General features: G+C 48.0%; 1 protein-coding gene across 14 annotated transcripts in view; it reads right to left on the minus strand.

Moving 5' to 3' along the window:
* Nucleotides 1-18,665, minus strand: part of RBFOX1 (RNA binding fox-1 homolog 1) — a 2,061,082-nt gene extending 2,042,417 nt beyond the window's left edge. For 4 of the 14 annotated variants that reach the window (XM_070413021.1, XM_070413016.1, XM_070413022.1 and 1 more), the window contains exon 1: nt 18,424-18,659. In XM_070413021.1, the coding sequence (XP_070269122.1) occupies nt 18,424-18,633 (210 nt within the window). In that variant the 5' untranslated portion in view covers nt 18,634-18,659. Of the gene's footprint in view, nt 1-18,423 lie in introns of all 14 variants that reach the window. The other 10 variants (XM_070413027.1, XM_070413024.1, XM_070413023.1 and 7 more) reach the window with 7 other exon arrangements.
* Between the last annotated feature and the right edge of the window lie 3,692 nt (nt 18,666-22,357).

Raw genomic sequence — 22,357 nt, forward strand, 5'->3', positions numbered from 1 at the left:
TGTGCAAAGGAACAAAGCAGGGACCCACCGCCACAGTTTAGACAAAGTGACCCACCACCAATCCATGAACTTGGCCAGATAGAGTTAGCCTTTTCCTCATTCTGGCCAACCAGATCACAGAAACATGCAGAAAAACAGGGAAGCTCCTGCCCCAGCTCATCCCTGAAGGGACAGAAGTGATGCTGGCACTTCCTTCCTCTATGGGACAAACAGGGGAGACTGGGGACAGGGCCATGCACAAGACCCACAGAAATGGATGTGGTGCTTCTGGAACTTTCGTCTGTGGACCAGTAGAAACTGCATTTCTAGACACTGGGTTTAAGAATGGAACTTGAGTTATGTCTACAAGCGTTCTCCTTCCCTCCAAACCAGAGGGAATCCATTTTATTCCACCATATCCAGGTGTAAGAAATGTCACATTCCTATTTCTGGAACACCAGTTAAATCTGCTGCCAGCCCCATATGCCTGGCAGGTGGGGAATTCGATCTTGTCCTTATCAGGGCTTCTTTCTCTTCTCCATGAGCTTACACGAGAACTCTGGGCTCACATGTCATTGGAAAGCCAGTCAGAAACTAGTCCCTGGAGGTAGTCATTATTGCAGCTGCTCCCAATCTGTTAACCTTTACGGGCCGTCTGCTACAGAAGACCCTCGTGTGATCATTCCATTGCCACTGGCCACAGGCTCGGCCACAAGATGTCCGGTAACAGGTCTCCCTTATACCTGGAAACTCCAAAAAGCCTTCTCTTAATCTCAGCTTCCTCTGAGGTCAAACCACCCCACTTTCTCACCTCTAAGCACAGGTGCCAGCTCCTACCATCATCCAAACCTTGGCGATGACCCAGCTAAACCCTCCTCAACAGGCCTCAGACACCAAAGCTCTTCCCTTTCCCTCTTAAGGGAGACAATGCAGGGGTGTCTTCAGAAGCTCAATGGTGGCCGCTCCTTTGAGAGGCTGAGAGTGGGTATGACACTCTCTTGTTCAAGTGCTGTGTCTGGTGCGTGCATGGTAGGCGCTGTTAAGGCCAGCACATAGTTGTTATTAGTGTCTACTGACCTGAACTCTTGGGGTTAAAGCTATTAGCAGAAACGTGCCAAGCAACAGAATGGAAAACCAACCAAAGGAAAAAAAAAATTCAAGCAACCATGGCTTTGAGCTCTGAACACAAAGGCATCAGCCCAAGTTTGGGCAATTTTAATACAATAGCCATTTGCCTCCAAACAAACTGGCATCGGCTCTGGAAGCCTCCCTCTGCGTCTTAAAGAGAGCCAGTTCCTCTTTCATTAAGTGTGAAGCATTCCTCCCCGGTTACAAAGGAGCCGTATCCACTCCACTGCCACCAGCCAAGGACTGCTGCCAGCCAAGGGCTGCCGCCGGGTGCTTAGAGTTTGATAGTTAAGTAGTAGGTTTTATAAGGAAAACAAATTAACATCCACATCAATCTGTAACTACTACCACTTTCCAGAGAGCAGATCCCATCTGCGGAATCCTTTGTATGTCGAGTATTGACATGGGCTCAACTACACACCTTTGGAATTGGTTGCAGAGGAGCGTAAAGGGACTCTGCAAGATAAAGCATCAAGAATCAGAATTCCCAGAGCAATCCAGGAGGGAGGAGCTAATTAGAAAACGGATGGGTGAAGCAAAGTTAGAGAAGTCAAGGAATTGGCCAAAATCAGGTGTGGAGTGATGTGACCCTCTCCATGGCCCCAAATCTCAACAAGTCAACAAAATTCATCAATGCTCATTGTGAATGGTTTATGCTTGTGGAAATCAAAGCAGAGGCCATGTTTCTAGTTATCAGAGTGTGGGATAGAGGCAGCAGATATAGATGAAAGTGCCCAGGAGGTTGTGGTGATTCTGGGGTATTGAGCCTCCACCCGAGTCTCAGCAGAAATCACAGGCAGGACTTCAGACACCCAGGGATCATGAAATCTGTGGGCTTAAGGGCATTGCCTCCCAAATAGATGCCACCAGAGTATCTTCCAATTCCGCCACTTCCTGCTGGGGCTGTGAACAAGTTACTTAAGCTCCTCTAAGACCTCAGATCCTTATCTCTAAAGCAGAAGTCATTTCATCTACCCATAAAGAAGTTTCTGTGAGAGTAACAGGAGACGATGAGAATAAAGATATTTGGCACATGCGGAAAATATCATGAGCTCGCCATAAACATGAGCCATCATCATCATGACTCTGGACTTCAGAAGAAAGAGGGTTCCCTACAAATGCAATGGGCCCCAAACCAAGCCAAACAGCAGAATCCCTCGGGATATCCAAGCCCTACCTCAGATCTTCTGAGTCAGAATCACTGAAGGCAAGGCCTAAGAATCTGTATTTTTAAGTCCATCAGAAATGATCAATAGAAAAAAATATATATACACAGACAACAGTGTGGTGATAGCCAGAGGGAAAGGGGGTGGGGACTAGGTGGAGGTGGGCAAAAGGGGGGGATGAAATGGGGACAGAAAGATACTTTGTCTGGGGTGGTTGGTGCACGATGCAGTGGGCAGATGATGTTTTATTGAGTTGTACACTTGAAACCTATATGGAACCAATATCACCCCAATAAATTTAATTTTAAAATGCTAAAAGGATTTCAACTTGGGTTCTTTTTTTAACATTTCAATGGTATTTGATATAGTCACAGCTATGTAAAACCATTACTACAGTCTATTTTTAGAACATTTTACCACCTCAAACAAAAATCCCGTACCCTCCTCCCACTCCCTCACCAGCCCTAGACAACCACTAATTTCTGTCTCCATAGATTTCCCTGTTATTGACTAAATCATATAATATGTGACTTTTTGTGCCTGGCTTCTTTCACTCAGCATCATGTTTTCAAGGTTCATTCATGTTGTAGCAGGTATCAGAAGTTCATGCCTTTTTATATCCATTCTGTGGGTCAACCACACTTTGTTTATCTGTTCATCTGTTGATGGATATGTGGGTTATTTTGGCTTTTGCTGTTATGAATGATGCTACTATAAACATACAAATATAAGTTTTTGTGTGGATCTATGTTTTTATTTCTGAGCTAGAGGCCTGGTGCCTGAAATTCATGCACTGGGGGGGGGGGGGGCATCCATCAGCCCAGCCTGTGCCCTCTCGCAGTCCAGGAGCCCTTGGGGGATGTCCGACTGATGGCTTAGGCCTGCTTCCTGGCAGTTGGGCATCCCTAGCGCTGCCGTGGAGGCAGGAGAGGCTCCCACCACCGCCGCTGCACTCACCAGCTGTGAGCCTGGCTTCTGGCTGAGCAGCGTTCCCCCTGTGGGAGTGCACTGACCACCAGGGGGCAGCTCCTGCATTGAGCGTCTGCCCCCTGGTGGTCAGTGCACATCATAGTGACTGGTTGTTGCCCGTTCAGTCGACTTGCATATTAGCCTTTTATTATATAGGATAGATATATCTCCAAGGAAAATAGTATACAAATGGCCAATAAGTACATGAAAAGATGCTCAACATCATTACCCATTGGAGAAATGCAAATCAAAACCACAATGAGCCCTGGCCAGTGTGGCTCAGTTGGTTGGATGTCATCCTGTGCACTGAACGATTGCTGGTTCAATTCCTCGTCAGGGCACATGTCTGGGTTGTGGGCTCAATCCCTTGTAGGGAGTATGTAGGAGGCGGCCAATCATGTTCCACTCTCACATCAATGTTTCCCTTTCTCTCTCCCTCTCCCTTCCTCTCTCTCTAAAAATCAATTAAAAATCTTAAAAAAGAAAAAACACAACACAATGAGCTACCACTTCACATCCACTAGGGTAATTATAATAAAAAAGACAGACAATAACCAATGTTGGTGAGAATGTGGAGAAATTGGAACCCTCATACACTGCTACTGGGAATGTAAAATGGTACAGCCACTTTGGAAAATAGTCTGGCAGTTCCTCAAACATTTCAATATAGAGTTACCATATGACACAGCAATTTCACTCCTCGGTATAGACCAACTTGGGCTCTTTTAATCAGTAGAAAATGAACTATCAGTACTTGGCAAGAAGAAAGAGAAAGGGGAGTTGCAAACACAGCCTTCACAACAGGCGCTCATTGCTATTTGCCTTTCCCAGTGAGAACATCTCACTTTGATGAACGATTCTCAGGTTGGAGACACAAGTCTTCATAAATCGTGGCCCCTCGATGACTTCATCAGCTGCCCACGCAAGAAACCATGCTCTGTTCCAACCCTGGAGGAGGACATTCTGGGCTGGACCTGGTGAGCGTGGACTTTATGAAAGATGGAGGGAATTTTCAAGGGTAATGCTGACTACACGGAATTTTTTTTGCTTTAAACCACTGACTTTAGAACCTCCTTTTATTGGTTTTAAGTAAATTTCCAGTTCAATATATTCTAGAGATGATTTGCTGAGAAATAAATCTCTCTCAAAAAAATGCTAAGAATATGGGCATAGTTCCACCCCAGAGTTAACACAAATTGCCTTTGCATATATGAAACACAATACATTTTCATGTGTAATGAAAAAAAAAGCGTCCTTTAGTCTTATGTAGGCTGCAGGATGAGGTCTATCAAGGCATTTGCCCTGTGTTAGGGTAGAGTCACCTCTAATGGTTTCATTTCACAACTATCTTTTTAACCTCCTATCCTGGCAAGTTCTAGGCACACAGGGGTTCCATGCGTGTATGTTGACTCCAGAAAATGTGGATATCTCCAAGACACTGTGGCCAAATTCTCCAGTCTTACTGTGATTTCTCCATCTCAACTCAAACCCTCTATGTGTCCCTTGTTGCAGAACTTGTTTATATGGACATAGGAATTATGCTGGAGGCCTGTGTTATACGCAAGGTTTTAGCAAATCCATTTAGAAAGTTCTGTACTTTGGTATTTCACTTGTGTCACTGCTCTTGCCCTAAGGAGCAGGTCTAACTAGCAAATCTCATTATGTGTGTGCACACACGTGTGTACACACCCCTCCCCTTGGCCAACACTCTGAAAGGCTCATCTTGGTGGCCCCTCATGTTCATATGACAGCAGTTTAAATTCAGGTGATCAGCCTTTGTGCCAATCATTTTGATCTGCAAATCATTCCTCTTAGGACTGATTGTTTAATGCTTTGTTGAATTATAACATACCTGTAGAAACGTATATGCTCAAGAGGCCGACTCAACATATTTCCTACAAACTAAACATACTCATATGACCAACACCCAGATCCAGAAACAGAGCGCTACAGCTGCTCCTAAAACCCCTACCCCACTTTCAGTTGCTACTCAACCTAGACTGCCATCAGCCTCAGCTCCTTACACCTGATTTTGGGGCTTTACATTAAGTAGTAGTTCTCAACTGGGGACAATTCTGTCTTCCAGGAGACATTTAGCAAAGTCTGGAGATATTTTAAGTTGTGAGAACTTTGGGGGAAGTGTGTTACCGGCAGCTACTAGGTAGACTCCGGAGATGCTGCTAACCATCCTCCAGTGCCCAGGGCAACCCCACAACAAGGAAATACCCAACTTAAAATGTCAATAGCGTCTCAGCTGAGAAACCCTGATGCAAAGAGAATTACACACTACCTATGCTTTTGTGCTTGTGATCAATTTTAACCCTGTGATCTGATCACTTACTAGGAAGCAAAAATGTCATTTGGAATCCCAAACAAAGAAAATCCAGTGCTACCCACACAAGCCAGTGTCTTTAGAGCTGAGATTTTGATTTCAATTCTGTCTCTTTTTCAAGTGAGTTTTCCTAAAATGGCATCCCTTGGGCTCAAGGCCCTAAGATTTCTACAAAGCTGAAGTTAGCATGGGAATTCTGCACACGCCCACACAGGTACACACTGTCGCTTACATGCAGACATCCACCCACAGACACACACACACCCAGACACATGGAAGATGGAGAACAAACTTCATAACAGCAATTTTCTTTTAGTTGAACTGGGAAAAAATATGATCTAATTATGCCCTTAGTTGGGAATCTGTCGCATTAAATCCAACTGGGTGTGTTTGCATGATTGAGGTGTTTAATTTGGGGGGACCACGAAGCAGAAGTGTTGGCTGTACTTTAACGTAATTAGTACAGAATACCTCTGAAGGGCTGAGATGTCTCAGCAGCACAAAGCTCCTTCAAAAGCAAGAGAGCTTAAGAGTAAGATAGGGGCTTTTAACTGCCTCAGGAGCTAGGGTCTTAAAAAAAAGAGAGAGAGGGTTAAAGAGGATTCTACCGTTAAACCCATCAGGTGGCTGTGGCTGCATGTACCATTTCAGCTGTGACATTTTCTCAACAACTCCTCAAGATCCATGGAATGCGGAGTAGGAAAGACTGAAATACTCCAAGTCTTGGCTAAGCTTCCATAAAGGGAAATAACTAGCCTTGTAAATATCCCACATTGTGATTCTTTAAGCTTCTGATTCCCAGATTTTTCTATATGCATGCTGCGTGGCATTGCACATCAAGGAGCAGAAGGGTGAAGGAGCTCTGTTTTCACATGGAACTTACTCTGGGGCTCAGACTAATCTAGGTTTTGTCACCTGTCAGGCAGCAGAGGGGAGAGTGCTGAAGGCCAGGTACTACGAATTCACACTCACTTCTGCCCCCAGTGGCCCAATGCCCCCATTGGCCACTGGCCAGGACCAGTCCCTCCCCTGAAATGGAGGAAATAATCCTCCCATTGCCAAGAAGGAGAGGAAAACTGGATATAAATAGTAGAAATTTATACCCCATAGAAAAAAATCTGAAAACGCCCCCCAAAATAATAAAATAGAATAGACATATCTATAATAATATAAGTGTACTTAGACCGGACAGCTGAACAACCTTCCAGACATCCTTCTGGACGACCTTCTGGACAAATCCGGGGCTGCGAGGGCCGAGGCAAGTCGCTAAGGCAAGCTGCTGCGGCTGGGAAGGCCAAGCCCCTTGCATGAACTTTGTGCATTGGGCCTCTAGTTTAGAATAAAGAACAACCTCCAAAAAGAACAACCAGCAAGTTTTCTTTCATCAATGTGCACATTCCCACAACATTTTCCCAGTGGTTTTTTCCATGTCATCCTTGACCCATGGACACTATACAGAACTGTCATGTTACAAGGAACATGGAAAAGGCCTCAAGAACAGAGCAGTCCTCCTCAGGGAAGATCTGGCAGGGCCAAGATGCTAACCTTTCCACCACCAATTAGCAGACTTCACAGGGAGCATCTACGTATCCCAGCCTTAAATAGCGGGCCTTCACAGCTTTGTCCTAATGCCCTCTCCTTGATCTTCATCATCGCTGTAAAGCCATCTGGCCTCAAGATCTCAAATTCCCACTGTAGCTACATTCTCCTATCTTCTGCCTCCCATACCCACACCTCTTCCAAATCTGATCTTCACAAAGTCATGACCCCCTTCTTTTTTCAAAATTTATCTTTATTGTTGAAAGTATTACAGATGTCCCCATTTTCCCCATTGACTCCCTCCGCCCCGCACCCACCCCACTCCCGGGCCTTCACTGCACTATTCTCTGTGTCCATGGGTTATGCATACATGCATAAAGGTTCTTTGGTTCCTTCTTGCTTGGCCTTCCTCATTCACTTGGATCCTACAGCCATCACCAGTTCCTTCCGTTTCTTTTCCTTCAGTTAAATTCATGCAACATTAAATTTGGTACTTGTTTTAAAAACCCCATTTGGTCTGATCAGAATTGTCCATCTCTCTAGCTGTCCTATCTATAAACATGCTTAGTCTGGGATGATATTCACTTACTATTAAGTAGGTTTATTTCTGGGTGTGGTAGGATTTGAAGTGATTGTTCTTTGTTTCTTGTACTTTTCCGTATTCCTTGAATTTCTTTTTAAACAATGTTTTGTTAAAAATAATCAAGGTATTATTTTATTAATCTAGTTTACATTACACTTATTCATATATAATCTAATCTGCCTAGTTGATTACAAACTTCTTGAATTACCAGTCCATTTTGTGACTCTGGCCCCAGGTATCCTGATCCAAAGGGTGGGACCTTGGAATCTACATGTTTAGATAGTCTCGATGATAATTCTCTTACAGGTAGCCTACAGGCAGCATTCTGAGAGGCTCTGGTACAACTTCCCTCCAGGAAGTTGGCCCTACAGTTTATTTTCTTGTTGAGCACAGAAAGCAACTGAGTATTATCTGGTCTATACAAATCATGATACTGATTGTGTGCAAGAGGAACTCAGGATGGTTTGAAAGGTTAAGGACCTAAAAGGAGGCTCTTCTCTCAGATGCCAAGTCCCCGCCTCACACATGGTGGTAAATGATGATGACACCTATTCTTCCAGCTTCATTATCCCAGAGTTTTTGTTCAGTAGAAGCGCCTCCATCCCCAAACCCAATCCCAGTTTCTCACACATGCTTTCACTATGGGCACTCTGCTGGTACCCACTCCACAGGAGAAATGGAAATGGCCTCCATGCAGTGCTTAATGCAAGTGAAAACGAGTTCAATTAGCTTAGGATGACACTGAAGTATCTCCCAGGAAAGTTTTCAGCAGCTCTGCCCATCCATAACCTCCCTCCATTTCAAGGCGAGACCTCTGCTCAGGCTGCACTGGCTTCCATTAGAGTAAATCACACTGATTCCCGGCAAATGCAGAGATTTGCTTTAAATAGATTCGTGTCACACACACACACACACACACACACACACACACACTTGGGTGCATACGCGTCTCCTAGAGCCTGACCCCACTCAGCAAGCAGTGCCCTTCCTTCAAGCACCCATGTAAAGCTTGGTTCACTGATGCAAACATGAGAGGTGAGCCTGACATCAAGGAACTTACATTCCAGGGGAGGAAGCTGACTTGAACACAGCAATAATAGTATGAGATGGAGTAGAAGAGCCAAACTTGACGTTTAAGCAAAATAGCACCAAGGCCCTAGCCAGTGGTTAGAGTGTCGGCCCACACAGCAAAGAGTCTTGGGTTTGATTCCCGGTCAAATGTATGTACCTGGGTTGTGGGTTCACTCCCCGCGCCCAGTTGGGGCATGTGCAGGAGGCAACCAGTTGATGTGTCTTCTCTCTCTCTCTCTCTCTCTCTCTCTCTCTCTCTCTCTCTCTCTCTCTCTCCCAACTCTCTCTGAAAAGCAACGGAAAAAAATATCCTCAGGTGAGGATTAACAACAAAAAAGGAAGGGGGCACCAAGGACTGGTTGCCAAATAGGATCTCCAAGCCAGGGCCAGGTCAGCTACATGAGACTCACCTGGGAGCTTTGTAAACAGATTCAAGCAGAGCCCTAAGCATCAGAATTTCTGGGAGCAAGACCCAGGAATTGGCATAGTTAAATAAACACAGTCCCTCATAAGATCCTGATGTTCTTAAGCATTAGGGGAATATGAAACTATGCAAAACATTAAAAAAGGCACTAAAACAAACCTGTAAATGCTGACTACGGGGCAGACACTGTGTCAGCACCTCGGGTGCTTGATCCCCAATACTAAGAATAACCTGCAAGGGACACATTTGTGGGAATGACCATGGGTTTTGTTAGCACTAGAGCCAGGCACCTGAGATGCCTGAACACTGCCCTGCTGGTCACGAGCCAGGTGGGAGTCCTACAAGCTATAGTATAATGTGTCCCATTTTCCAAGGTCACTGGAGCCCACAGATCTTAAACAACCTGCTAAATTCTCAAAGCTGGTAACTGTAAAAAATCTGGGTTCAAACACAAATCTGTGACTCCAAAGGTATTTCCACTTGCTTCAAGCCCAGAGCTGTCCAAGTGGTAGAAATTTCTACATCCATCCAACATCTGCTTTTGCTTTTAGATACCATCAAAGGTCCCTCTGTGAATATTAGATGAGGGCTGTTTCATACAGAGTGACCTGTAGAGAAAACCCAAAGTGGTTCCCCCAGGTTAGACTCCACATAGTCAGGGAGTCCTGAGTCCTGGATCCTGGTCCTGCTTCTGCACCTTCCTTAGCTTTCCCTGTGTGTAAAACAACAATCTTTGAAAAATTCCCTCCCCAAGCAGAGACATAGAGGAAAGGCATACTCTGTTCATTTTTTTGGTGTAGACAATTTCAGGGTCACTGATGATTTCACAGGATAGAAAATATCACAGTCACAAAACACTTCGCATTCAAATAGAATGTTTTGATTTTCAAAGGGCCCTCGCTTGCCATCTAATCTTATCCTCCTACCAATCCTGGAAGAGCTACAGACTTGGCATTCCTAACCCCACTCCGTAGGCAGGAGACTGGGCACAGGCTTGCCAGGTGCCACATGGGGAGGGTGATGACTGGTGATGGCCACTGTCATTGCCATCCCCCTAGCCCAGTGGTCGACAAACTGCGGCTTGCGAGCCACTTGCGGCTCTTTGGCCCCTTGAGTGTGGCTCTTCCACAAAATATCACGTGCGGGCGCGCACGTACAGTGCAATTGAAACTTCGTGGCCCATGCGCAGAAGTCGGTATTTTGTGGAAGAGCCACACTCGAGGGGCCAAAGAGCCGCATGTGGCTCGCAAGCTGCAGTTTGCTGAGCTGCAGTTTGCCACTGCCCTAGCCCAAATAGCCACTCCCAGATAGACCTCCAGCAGAGGGGGTGGGGGCAGGGTCATTCATCTCTGCCAGTGGAACGAGAACCCAACCCCACTAGGCCCTGGTTCCTCGCCACCCCTGTCTGGGATCTCCAGATGAGATGCCAACTGCTACCCACCATGCAAGTCTCAGCTGAGGCAGCATAGAGGAGTCGCAAAGGAAATTGAGACCCTCTCTGTAAGGAGTTCTGTAAATAACTAAACAGTCATTTTTTCTAACAACTCAGGTTCTTTGTGCTATTTCCCATACAGCGCTGTCATAAACTAAGAGGCCAAGTCCAATGTCCTCCATGACAGCCCCCCAGCCTGTTGGACACAAATGCATGCTCAAGCTTGTGATGCTAGGGGCAGGGCCCTGGATGATTAAGTTGTGATCAAATATCTAGAGCCATAAGGAACCTGCACAAAGGAAAGGGGCAGCTTCCTTCCAAAACTTTGGTTGGTTTCAAATAGGTTCTCTCAGATGGAAATTAAGCAGCTCTCCACCAGCGCCTGAGAAAAGAGGCGCTCATGACCAGAGTGAGAGCAAATGAATGGGGCACACTGGTGGGTCAAATTCATGTGCGCCTGAACAAGTTTATGGTGGAAATAACGAGCTTCATTTGTTTGGCACAACACAGGGTGGTTTAATCACCGTGAGGGGGGAGTGTCTAGAGTAGCAACACCATGGCTGTAGGCCCATGTTTTCTGGAAGGGGGAGGTGGGATGACAAGGGCTTCTGTGTCATCTGCAGGCCCCTCACAGAGGGAGCTGGGGAAGCTTTGCAGCCATCTGTGTGCTGTTTGCATCTTGTCTGGCTGGGCAGATTTGCTCCAAACAAGGGCAGATGGGGCAGCTCTTGCCCCAGTGTTTGGAGAGAGACGGGAGAGAAGCAAGGGAGGTGGCTACAACTCCATGAGGACAACACAGAACACGGAATCCAAAGGAAATGCAGTCATTTTCCTCTCCCAGGCACCACACACCGTCCAACTTAAGCCAGCAAGTTTCCAGATCACAAAGCCTTCCTTATCCAGACACACAAGATTCAAAGCCCAGAGCAAAGACCCAAGACTTGCTCAGGTTTCTCTAGGATGCAGGTCTGAGAGGCAAGGTGGGTCCGTGCACAGTCAAGGATGGAGGGACTGGACTGGAGGGGCACAGAGGCCAGGGAGCCTACTCGAGGGGCAGCCCCTGCGATCCCAAAGACCATAGGGACCCAAAGTTGCACAGAGCCCCCGCCAGGCTGGTTCTATGACACCCAAGAACACAGTGAGAAAAGCCAGGGAGAAGGGAAACCAGCACATTGATAACACCCAGCCACACCTGAGCGTGCTAAGGGTGTCTGCTCTTCTCTGTGTTCTTGACAATCCCAGCTTTCTCCTTTGCATCATCAAGGTCCTTGCTCTGCGTGCCAGCTCCCCTCTCTTCCTCTTTGCCCCTACCTTCCTCTTGGAACCTCCACTCCAGCAGCTTTTCCCAGGCTCGCCCCTCCCCAGAGCTGCACTCTCAGACCTGCCTGGGACCCCTGCTTCTCAGCTAGTGAGGCCCAGGGGGTCAAATACAGCCAAGACTCTGGAAAAGCAAAGGAGGAGCCCTGTATGCTGTGAGTCACCTGACAACTTCCCACTGGGGTTGAAAAGAAGGCAACAGACCCACAAATATAGGGTTCTCTGGCCTCTTGGAGTTCTGTAGTCAGAAGTCCTGTCACCTCCACGTGCAGTTGCCTGCAAGGAGGCCATGCAAGAAGCCTGGTGTTGCTCAGAGAACAAAAAAAAGGAAATTAAATGCGCCATCTGCTTATTAGTGAGAGCTTCTGAGGCAGATGCTTAAATATGCATGCCCAGACATTATAAAACTTCGGGGGAAATGTTAATTTCAATAATCCGAGTTCTTGTGCTTGCAAAAACCATCTTTGTTTTCTTTCTTCTTGGTGATTTGGTATCTCAGAGTCACAGAACCGTGAAGGGTGATCTCACTGGATTTTGGTAGCTGTGTCAAGTAGAACCCCAAATCCATCTTAGGGAGATGCTGGGGGGAGGGAGACAACAAGTCACCGTTCCTTCCCTCCTTTCTATCCCCCATCCAAAAATTGATGGTGCTAGCCTGGTGCCCTGCCACAGGGGTGAGAAAAGACTCCTCAAAGCCCCAATCCTGCCCTTGACACCAAAGAACCACAAGACTGAGAGTAGAATACCTGTCACCCTCCTCTCTGTGGAGTCCTGCAAGTTAAGCACGTGCTGCAACCCCACCCCAGAGCTGTGTGCATTTCAAGAGTAGCTGTACTCATGCCAGGGTGGGTACAAAGCCCCTTAACCTGAGACTCTCAGGGTAAATATTTTCAGCATTGTGGGCCGTACATTCTCTGTCCCAACTACTCAGCTCTCCCATTGTAGCAGGAAAGCAATCCGAGATAATACTACATGAATGGGGTGGCTATGTGTAAATAAAATTTTATTTACAAACACAGGCAGGGGGGCAGCTCTGGACCTTGGACCAGAGTCTGTCTCCTCCACTAGAGCAGGGTCTCCAGGAGAACCGGGACTGATCCATCTTATAGACCAGCACCTAGCCCAGTGATGGCGAACCTTTTGAGCTCGGCGTGTCAGCATTTTGAAAAACCCTAACTTAACTCTGGTGCCGTGTCACATATAGAAATTTTTTGATATTTGCAACCATAGTAAAACAAAGACTTATATTTTTGATATTTATTTTATATATTTAAATGCCATTTAACAAAGAAAAATCAACCAAAAAATGAGTTCACGTGTCACCTCTCTGACACGCGTGTCATAGGTTCGCCATCACTGACCTAACCCAACACCTGGCACATAGGAGATGCTCAAATACTTGGAGAAGGAATGAAAAAGGCAAACAGCCCTCAGTCGTGAGGTGAGGGTCTCCCAATGGCACCATCTTGTGCTGAGGCACAAAGACAGGCAGGGCTCTCCACCAAGGCTGGGTCCTTTTCCAAGGTAATGTGGAAGTGACAGCCAAGCCTTGTGGGGAGGACAGAGGCTTTGAAGTCACACACACACAAGCTATAGTTTTGCAAGAGAGTCAAGACCATGAGCATCCTGCGTTTCATTGCACACACCCTGGGTGGGTGCTAGAGTGCCCAGATCTAAGGTGAATCTCTGTGCCCCCCACAACTGGCCTCCATTAAAATTCCAGCAACAGCTGATGAGCATGATCTATTAAACCCAGTGGGCTCTCTTCAACACAACTGACTTCGTCTTTCTCCCTCTCCTGTCTGTGGGGCCTCATAACCTCTTCCTGCTGCTCCTATGACCATTCTCATGGATTCTTCTCCTCTCATCATTCAGATTCTCTGGGCTTACACCAAATCCCCCCTCTTGCCACCCTACTCTCTCCCCAGTCAATCTTGGGTGTTCCCAGGACCTCAACTACATCTACACTGATAAGTCCAGCCCCAGACCCATCTGTAATATTATACATTGCCACGTGGGTCTCAGAGCGACCTCAGTCAGAGTCCAAATTCAAATTCGTGGTTTTCCCTGCCGTTATGGATATTAACTTGATCCTGAGTCCTTCTCATTCCCAACACCCAAAAGATGCTTAAGTTCTTTGGAATATATCTCATAAACTTCCCTCAGTTCAGGCACACAGCTCCACCACAGCCACCACCGCCATTCTCCAAGCCACCAGCACCCCCAACAGAGACCCCTGTCCCTGTCCCCAGATTGTCTCCTTTCTGCTCCTTGAGCACCAAGTCATGTTCCAGAGGACACAGAGGGACAACAACCATCTTACTAAATTTTTTTAAATTAGGAGGACATTAGCCTACTGTCCAAATCTTACCAGGTAAAAAGTCCAAATCGAGCTCCAGTTGACCAGAAGTGGGGCTAAATATTTCTGAAATGATTAAAGCTAAGGGCAACACGGCTCAGCCTCCAAAACTGCTGCAGGCACAGAGACGCCTGCCTCCCCAAGGGTGTCTGAATCACACAGTATGCAGCCTATGCCTGCCTGTTCTAGCTAAAAGGAACACTCTTCATGCCTTCTTCCTCCTGCAAGGACCCTCCACCAACCTGCACCCCACTTTTAAGGATGAGGAAACCCTCTATTGTATCCCACCTGCACACCGCAGTCCTCAGAAACTAGCCTCACAAATTATAGGAGAGCCGAGGCAGACACACCGCGTTCCAGTGGGCAGCCACGTCTGCATGTCAGTTTGAGAGATCATTGCCAGGGAAATATCTATATCTCGGCAAAGACAGCTTCAGCCCTTTGGAGTCCAGCTGTGCTCAAATGGGAATCCTGAAATCCAGATGTTGGTCCAAACACCTTGTTTCTGCAAGCCAGTTTCCGAATTCTCTGTTGTGAGAGTGAACCTCGAGAGCCATCTGTCTGCTACCCACGCCCTAGAATCCTGGGCCTGAGAAACAAGGGGGAATTTGGGGAGAAACCAGTGATTCCATGAGGAAAGCCGAGGGGCTGCCAAAATCCAATGTGAGGTTTAGGTAGATGATATTCACCCTTGCACTTCACCAATAGATAGGGGATGAAGGTAGGAGTCTGGTTCACCCAAATCATTTTTTTAATGAAACTGACCACTTGTTTTGTGCTTTTTCAGTATATAAATACTATAAGCCTTTTCCATTTACTATCTTGTTATTTTACTGAATGCCCTCATAACCTTGCATTGAGATTGTCTTTCATTACCTCTTTTTGACAGATGAGGAAACTGAGGCCCATTGAGGTAGTGTAAATTTCCCAAGGCTGCACAGCTTACAAGTGGTACAGCAGGGACCTAAACTCAATACTCACACTCTGAAACATTTTTGCAGGTGTAGATCAGTGGCTCTCGGCCTAGGGACATTTTTGGTTTTCACAACTGGCGGCGGGGGAGGCAGTGCTACCAGCACCCAGTGGGCAGAGGCCAGTACACAGGACAGCCCCCACAAAATATCTCACCAAATGTCACAGTGCCAAAGTGGAGACACCCAGGTGCAGACCATCACCAGCAAGAAAGGAAAGACCTGCAGTCTGGATCCACCCCTCCAGGAGCCCCATGCTGACCCTTGAGTGGAGAGTTCATGTAGCGATTTCAGGGATTCTGATGAGCTGTTACCCTTAAAAGCTCAGCTCTGCCCAACACAACCCAGAAATCTATGCCAAGCTGCCTGATCTTGGGAAAAACTGAACAATGGCTGAGGATGATAACCGATTACCTAGGAGAGACTTTTCTCTCCTTCCAGGAAGAGCTGTGGGTAGAACTGTGGGTAGGGATCACTCTAAGGAACCAATAAAAGCTCTGGGAGGACTAGTTTTTTTTTATACTAGCTCAACAGCACTGGTGCTGGAGAGGCTTAAGGGAATCTGTGAAACTTGTGATGCCTGGTGGAAGATCAGCCCTCACTAAAAACACGCCCTCCTTCCACTGCACTGAAAGGGCTCCTTGGGCTCCAGGTGACCAGCTAAAAGCATCCCCAGCAATCATCAGAGGAGGCGACCCCCTCCTTAAAGAGGCAAGCCTGGGAGCCACTCTGAGGGCAACTGGTCACATGTGAACCTCTGCCACCCAGAGTGCTGGACCTAGTGATGGAAAAGGCTATTTTATCCTTAAAAACATCTGGATACAATATGGACAGGGAGGTGATGCCCGTGCAGCTTCCTCAGAGAAAAGCCCAAAATGATCTGCATCTAAAAATAAGCTGCTATTAAAGAACAAGGATGTTTTTGACATTTTAGCCAAGTAATGGTCTACCAGTACACAGACAAAATCTCGTGAAAAAGCAGGCTGTTCTTGATCCATTTGGATGTGGTCTATGAGGGAAGAAATGGGCTCTGCTCAGAGAAATTGCTGCTGCTCCTAGCACCATCCTGAAACTGCTTCCTGGTTCCTTAAAGGAAATATTCCTACAGAATCTAAAAAAAGGGAGAAATCTCTCTGAGGGGCACTGTGGGCAGCCCACGCTGTGGCCAACCTTTAAACTTGAAAACCAAGACGCCATGTCTATGAGCTGCCAATGCCCCCAGGAGATCCAGGTGCCCACAGACTCGGGAAACAAAGAACAGTTTCTGTCCAGTTATGACATGATCCTTCAAATTGTGGCACCCCCATTTCCCTTTGTGAACCAAAAAGTTCAATGAGGTTTCTGCCTTTTAAAAATTTCAGCGTCTACATATAATTCCTTTAACCTCCAGGAAGCATTATTCAGCTTTCTGGAGATTCTGGCCCAAGACCCTTGTCTCTTGTCATTCATCCCAAAACCAAACATGGCAGCAAGCAAGCCAAATGGAGTGAGTTTCAGTACTAAATCACATTTATTGAGTACATGCTATGTGCCAGGTGCAATGCTAAGTGTCTTCTATGGGTAATCTTTGCTTAATCTCAGGATTAATAACCCCATGAAAAGAGGCCTGTTGACATATCCATTTTGCCAATAAGGACACTAAGGCTCAGAGACATTAAATAACGTGTGCCAGGTCACCCAGCTAAGAAGGGCCCGAGTTGAGATTCAAGCCCACATTCCTAAGCATGCCCTGCACTGGTTCACTTCACTCCATTCAGGGGTCCTGAGCAAAGTTCCACACAGAAGAGCGAGGTGACAGGAGGAGGGAGGGGCTGACAACAGTGAAAGTTTCACAGCACTGCACCGCCCCTGAAACTGCATGGGCCTCTCCTCCCACCACACTGCGACACTACTCCCTTCTCATCCTTTCCACGGTGTATCCCAGAAGCCTTCCAAAGCATTCCTTCTCCTGGGATCTCAGAGAGAAATTCCCCTGGTTTTGGTGCTCAGGTGGCCCAGGATCTGAACACAGTGACAGCCACAGGGAGGCACGCCGATCGGCTGGGCTGTGCTGCAGCCCAGCCATTGGAGGCATCGGAGGAGGCTGCTGCTGCTGCCTGCGTGGATTTGGAGAAAGAAGGAGAACTCTCCCTCATGGGGCTCAGCAGTCACTAATCAAATTTTTAAGACGAGCTTAGCCAAGCAAATGGTCAAGAATAAAAACATTTGGAAGAAACAAAAAGGTCAATCCCATTATTCATGAAAACTCTCAAGGTGGCAGCCCTTGCCGTGGGGACAGCTGTTCACCAGCCCTCATCTGTCCTCCCGACACTGTGTTCCCCGACGTAAGGTCACCAGGTCACAGCTGGAAAATTCAGGAGAGAAAGCAGAAAGTGGGGACTGGTGGTCAAGCTGGCCTCAGAGACTCATCCACACGCATCTAATGACTCACATACCCACGAACATACACAACATATCACCTCACACATACCCTTAGCCGGCAGGACCAGGGGCAGGCAGCACCCCAGGATGTGCACAGAACTTCGCTTCAGTCCCTCTCTGAAGGGATGGGGAGAGGAGAGTGACTTAGGGTGTGGAAGCCACCTGCCTTTTCCCTGAACTCTCACTGCCCAAGCAGAATGGGAGCAATGACAGGAAGATGCGGGCAGGAGAGGGGCTTGAAGGCTGCTGCCAGCGCACACGCTGACAGGGCCAACAGGGCCAGGTTAGGCAGACTATGCCCAGGTACTTCCTACCCAAGCCCCTTGCTAGAGAGGCACACACAACCAGCAAAGTCCCAGAGAGACGCCTAAAACAGCGCTGTCCAGGATAGGGGTGCTGGGTGAGGGCTGCTCAGAACAACCCCACCTCCTTACCCTCCTGGGGCCCCAGGACGCAGAGATCTCCCCCTCTTTCAATGAACCGTGGAGCCCAGAGGTCTCCCAGCCACCAAGGACGTCAAGGAGAACAAGCAAGTCCATGCTACATAAACAAGAAGGGAATTTCCATCAATATCAGAACATCTAGTTTCTCGGGAGGTCCCTGCAAGCTGTCACACCGCGCCCGCCCCGCAGGAGTTGCTGCCCAATTACCAACTTGGACCTGACGGCGGAGAGATGGGGAACGTCCCAGCCACCCCCCAGCCGCATCCCTCCTGCGCCCCTGCTCACTTACACCTCTGCCTTCGACACCTGTCTGGGTGCCCGTCTCTTCCCTGCCCAGGCGTGGAGCGTCTTCTCCCTCCTCCTGAGCTGCGCTTCCTCCTTCCAGCCCCAGCCTCAACCTCTTCTCCTCCGGAGGGGCATCCTCCTCCTCCCGCCTCTGCCGGCCGTCCCTGCCTCTGAGCTTGCCCTTGTCTTCGGGGCTGCCGGAAGGGCTGGCCATGGCTCCCGGGGACTCTGCCTGCACTTGAGGAAAAAGAAAGACCCAGCAGCCTCCCGAACCCAGCGGCCTGTCGATGGGAGATGGGGCTTCTGAGCGCGGCCTCGGTGGGTTCGCACCGCGCGGCTCAGAGCTGGACTCCTCGGTGGACCACTCCTGTCTCTCTGCCGCCCCCTGCTGGCTACTAGCGCGCACCGCGGCACGCGTGGAAGAGGCCTGTGCGGGTCTCACCTGCCCAGATGGACCGCTGGCTCTCCACTGCCCCGGGCCAGGCCCACTCTGGCAAAGTCCTGCCCCCAGGTTGCACCCAGGGGTCTCCCTGCCCAAGGAAGGGAGGAGAGAAGGGACAGATAGACGTCTGCTTCTCCAGCGCCCTGCAAGGATGGACACCCTGGTCTCTGGTGCTATTCTGCATGGTGAATGATTTGGATGTGGCCGGAAAAAGGAAGCTGCTCGAAATGCATTGAGAATCTGACCTGAAGGATAACATGCTTAATGCACAGGCATCATCTTTCAAAGTTGTGCTTACCTATCAAGGATGTTTATCAAGCGTTTATGGGCCAGGCATGGCCATTGCAGGAGGGGGTGATAAGGATGATCATGGCAGGCATTTTCTCTGCCCCTGTGGAGCTCAACACCTGGTGGGAAGGTGATGATTGGTTGCCATTGTCAACAGGACAAAGGACTGCAAAGAAGTGCCAGGAACTGGGAACCTAAAAGAGAAGGGCCCCCACCTCTCCAACTGCCTCTGCCTTGTTCATGGTTTTAATTTGAAAAGCTAACACAGTGGGTGGCACATAGTAGGTACTCAAGAAACATTTGTTGGGTGACTAAATGGATCCACTCCCATCAAGGGTTCTTTGCATCCTACAGCTTCCCCTTCTTGCTCTAGCCCCTTCCTCTCTCCTCCATCTCTTCCTTTCCCACAACAAATAATTCTAATAACTACAGATAGGCTTTGAGACTCTCTTCTATTACTTTCCACATATTAATTCCTCTAAATGCCACAATAACCCTGTTATTACCCCACTATGCAGAGGAAGAGACTGAGGCATAAAAAGGTAAATGACAGGCCCAAGACACACTATAGTGGGAGCTGCTGCCATTGAATTGGGAAACCTAAATGCAATGAGAGTCACTGGAACCCAGGGTGACAGGGACCAAGTGAAGACACTCAACCACCAAAGGGGGAGCGCCGCTCAGCCACAAGCTGGGCTGACGGCTGGCGAGTGCAGCGGCGGTGGCAGTGGCAGTGGCAGTGCTAAGGATGTCTAACTGTGGCTTATTGGGGAGCGGGCCTAAGCCATCAGTCGGATATCCCCCGAGGGCTCCCAGACTGCTAAAGGACGCAGGCCAGGCTGAGGGACCAGCCCCCACCCCTGCCCCCGCAAGTGCACGAATGTCATGCATCTGGCCTCTAGTAAGTAATAAAACAGAAACTAAAGTGATGGAAACTGAAAGAGGGTATGGGTTGTTAAAGGAAGATACACCTGCTGCATTGGCGGGGTCTTTGGACTTCCATGCTAACCCACACACTCATGGAGAAGGTACACTTGACCCCCAAAGAGGGCCTTGGGTCCCCCAAAAAAGCAGAATCTAATGCAAGGATTCAAATGCAACTAGTTAATTTTGGAGATGATTTTAGGAAACTCTGTAGACAGGGATCATGGGAGGGAGAAGGTTATAAAGAATTTGCTGTCATCCCTGTGGACACCCAAAGCTAATCCAACTGGGAGAAATTGTGGACTGTGCACCTCAGCTCAGGACACAGAAGCTGGGGTATTCACCCACCAAGTATCAGCATCTAGAGTTCTAGACTGAAAGCTGTTCCCTGGAGGACCTTAATTCCCAAGTACTTCTGGCAAAGTGGGAGTTGGTAGCCACAGAGAGCCTCAGGCAAAGGCAAGTCAGCAAGCATGGAAGTGGCGAGGGCAAGGGATGTGGGCAAGGGTCCCAACAACACCTGCTGCAGAGCTTAACCCTGCATGGCCAGGCTGGCTCCAGCAGGAAGAAGTGAGCAGGCGGAATCGGGAGAACTTTGGGTGGTGATGGAGAAGCTGCTTTGGCAGGTCATCCTTCCACAGTGGGGCTTAGAAGGCAGGTTAGCTCAGCCACGGCTCTTGGGGCAGAGCTTGACTGGGGTTCTGGCTTCACTCTTAGCCACATAACTTCAAAGAGGGAAACTGAACTTTGAGAGCTTCAGTTTCCTCTTTGGAAAATGGGCATCACTACCTCGTGGGATTATTGTGAGAACTAAACAAGATTGTGCATAGAAAGCGCTTAGCTTGGCATAGCATAAGGGCTCAAAAAGAAAGTGTGCTTATTTTTAAATATCATTTAACTCATGTGTTTTCTTATAGTGAAGGCAAGTCTGGTCCTGAAGTTAGAGGGTCTTGAGGGTTCCAGGTGTGATGTGGGGAGAAGGAGAGAGACTGAACATGGATGAGACTAACAGCCAAGGGCAGGAAGTCAGAGGTAAGGGCTGTGGGGTAGGGGTGACAGCTGCATCCTGCGCTGGAGCCAGATCTGCTACAAGAAGCTCTGGGTCTGACATCTTAAGCTGGTTGTGAATTAGAGCATGAGGAGCATAAAGTCCACAGCTTTTCTGCTGAAATCCCTCTTGAGAACTTCTAGCCACTTGGGAGATGTAGGGAGGAATCCAGCCATCAGGACTACCCTCTCCCCACTAATGCCACCTTAGACTATTAGCTGAGGGCCAGGGCCCCATTAAAATGAGATGAGCACTCTCTCCATCCCAGCTATCTTGGCACTGACCCCTTAAGGGAATACCCCTGGCCCAAGGCATTGCTGCTTCCTCTCCAAAGGAAAATCACAACCCGGGGTACTGACCCTTCCAAGCCCATAACTTCTTTGGGCAACTGCCCCTACCATGTAGCATCTGGTGCCACCTACACCCACCTACAGCATGTTCTCTGGCTGCCAGCCATGACCCTCAATGTCAGCCATGACTCCCATTTTTTTAAAAAATCAGGATTTGTGCTGCTCTGCACTGTTGCTGAGAATTCCATAAATCCCATCAGTGGTCACTGAGGACAGAGTGGCTGTCTCCTCCCAAACTATCCTTCCAGGTGCCATGCATCTTTGCTTATGGTCTCCCTGCTTCTACTTCATGTGGAATGCATGTGTATCTATGTCCTGCACCTGTAATCTGCATGGGAACCCACAATCCTACCAGAGCCATCAACAAGCTTTCCATCAACCTTACTATAAGAACATAATCCTGCAGTTGGGTTATTTCTGATTTTAAATTTTCTTGTTATATTATCAAGATGCAAGGGACATTCCAACAAGTCACCAGATTCCAGGCTCAAAAAATGTCACTTTTTGCCCATCTTGTCTTTAATTCTGGAATGTGACTAGAACCTTGTGTTTTTCTTCTCCTCCTCCCAAGTATCATTCCAATCCAGCTCTTTATCCATTTCAACAACTCAGGCACAGTGTTTCTTAGGGGCTCTTCCACAACCCCCCCCCCCCTCCATATTTTCCCCTCCATGGCTCTGAATGAAATTGGTGAGCAGCCATCTGCCAGGCCAAGAACAAAAACATCAGACATCAGCATTTACCTAAACTATTCCTGCCAGCCCTTCCTAGAGGCATCTTGGGTGCATGGATATTTGTCTTGATTATCCAAATCTTCCCTCCTCTTGTTCTTACTAAATGGGTATGTGCTGTGTCCCATTGTTTTCTGCTACACGATGCTGATTGC

The sequence above is a fragment of the Myotis yumanensis genome, unplaced genomic scaffold (genome assembly GCF_028538775.1).
Source record: "Myotis yumanensis isolate MYYU_CA2020_CCGP unplaced genomic scaffold, mMyoYum1.0.hap1 SCAF_4, whole genome shotgun sequence".
Lineage (NCBI taxonomy): Eukaryota > Metazoa > Chordata > Mammalia > Chiroptera > Vespertilionidae > Myotis > Myotis yumanensis.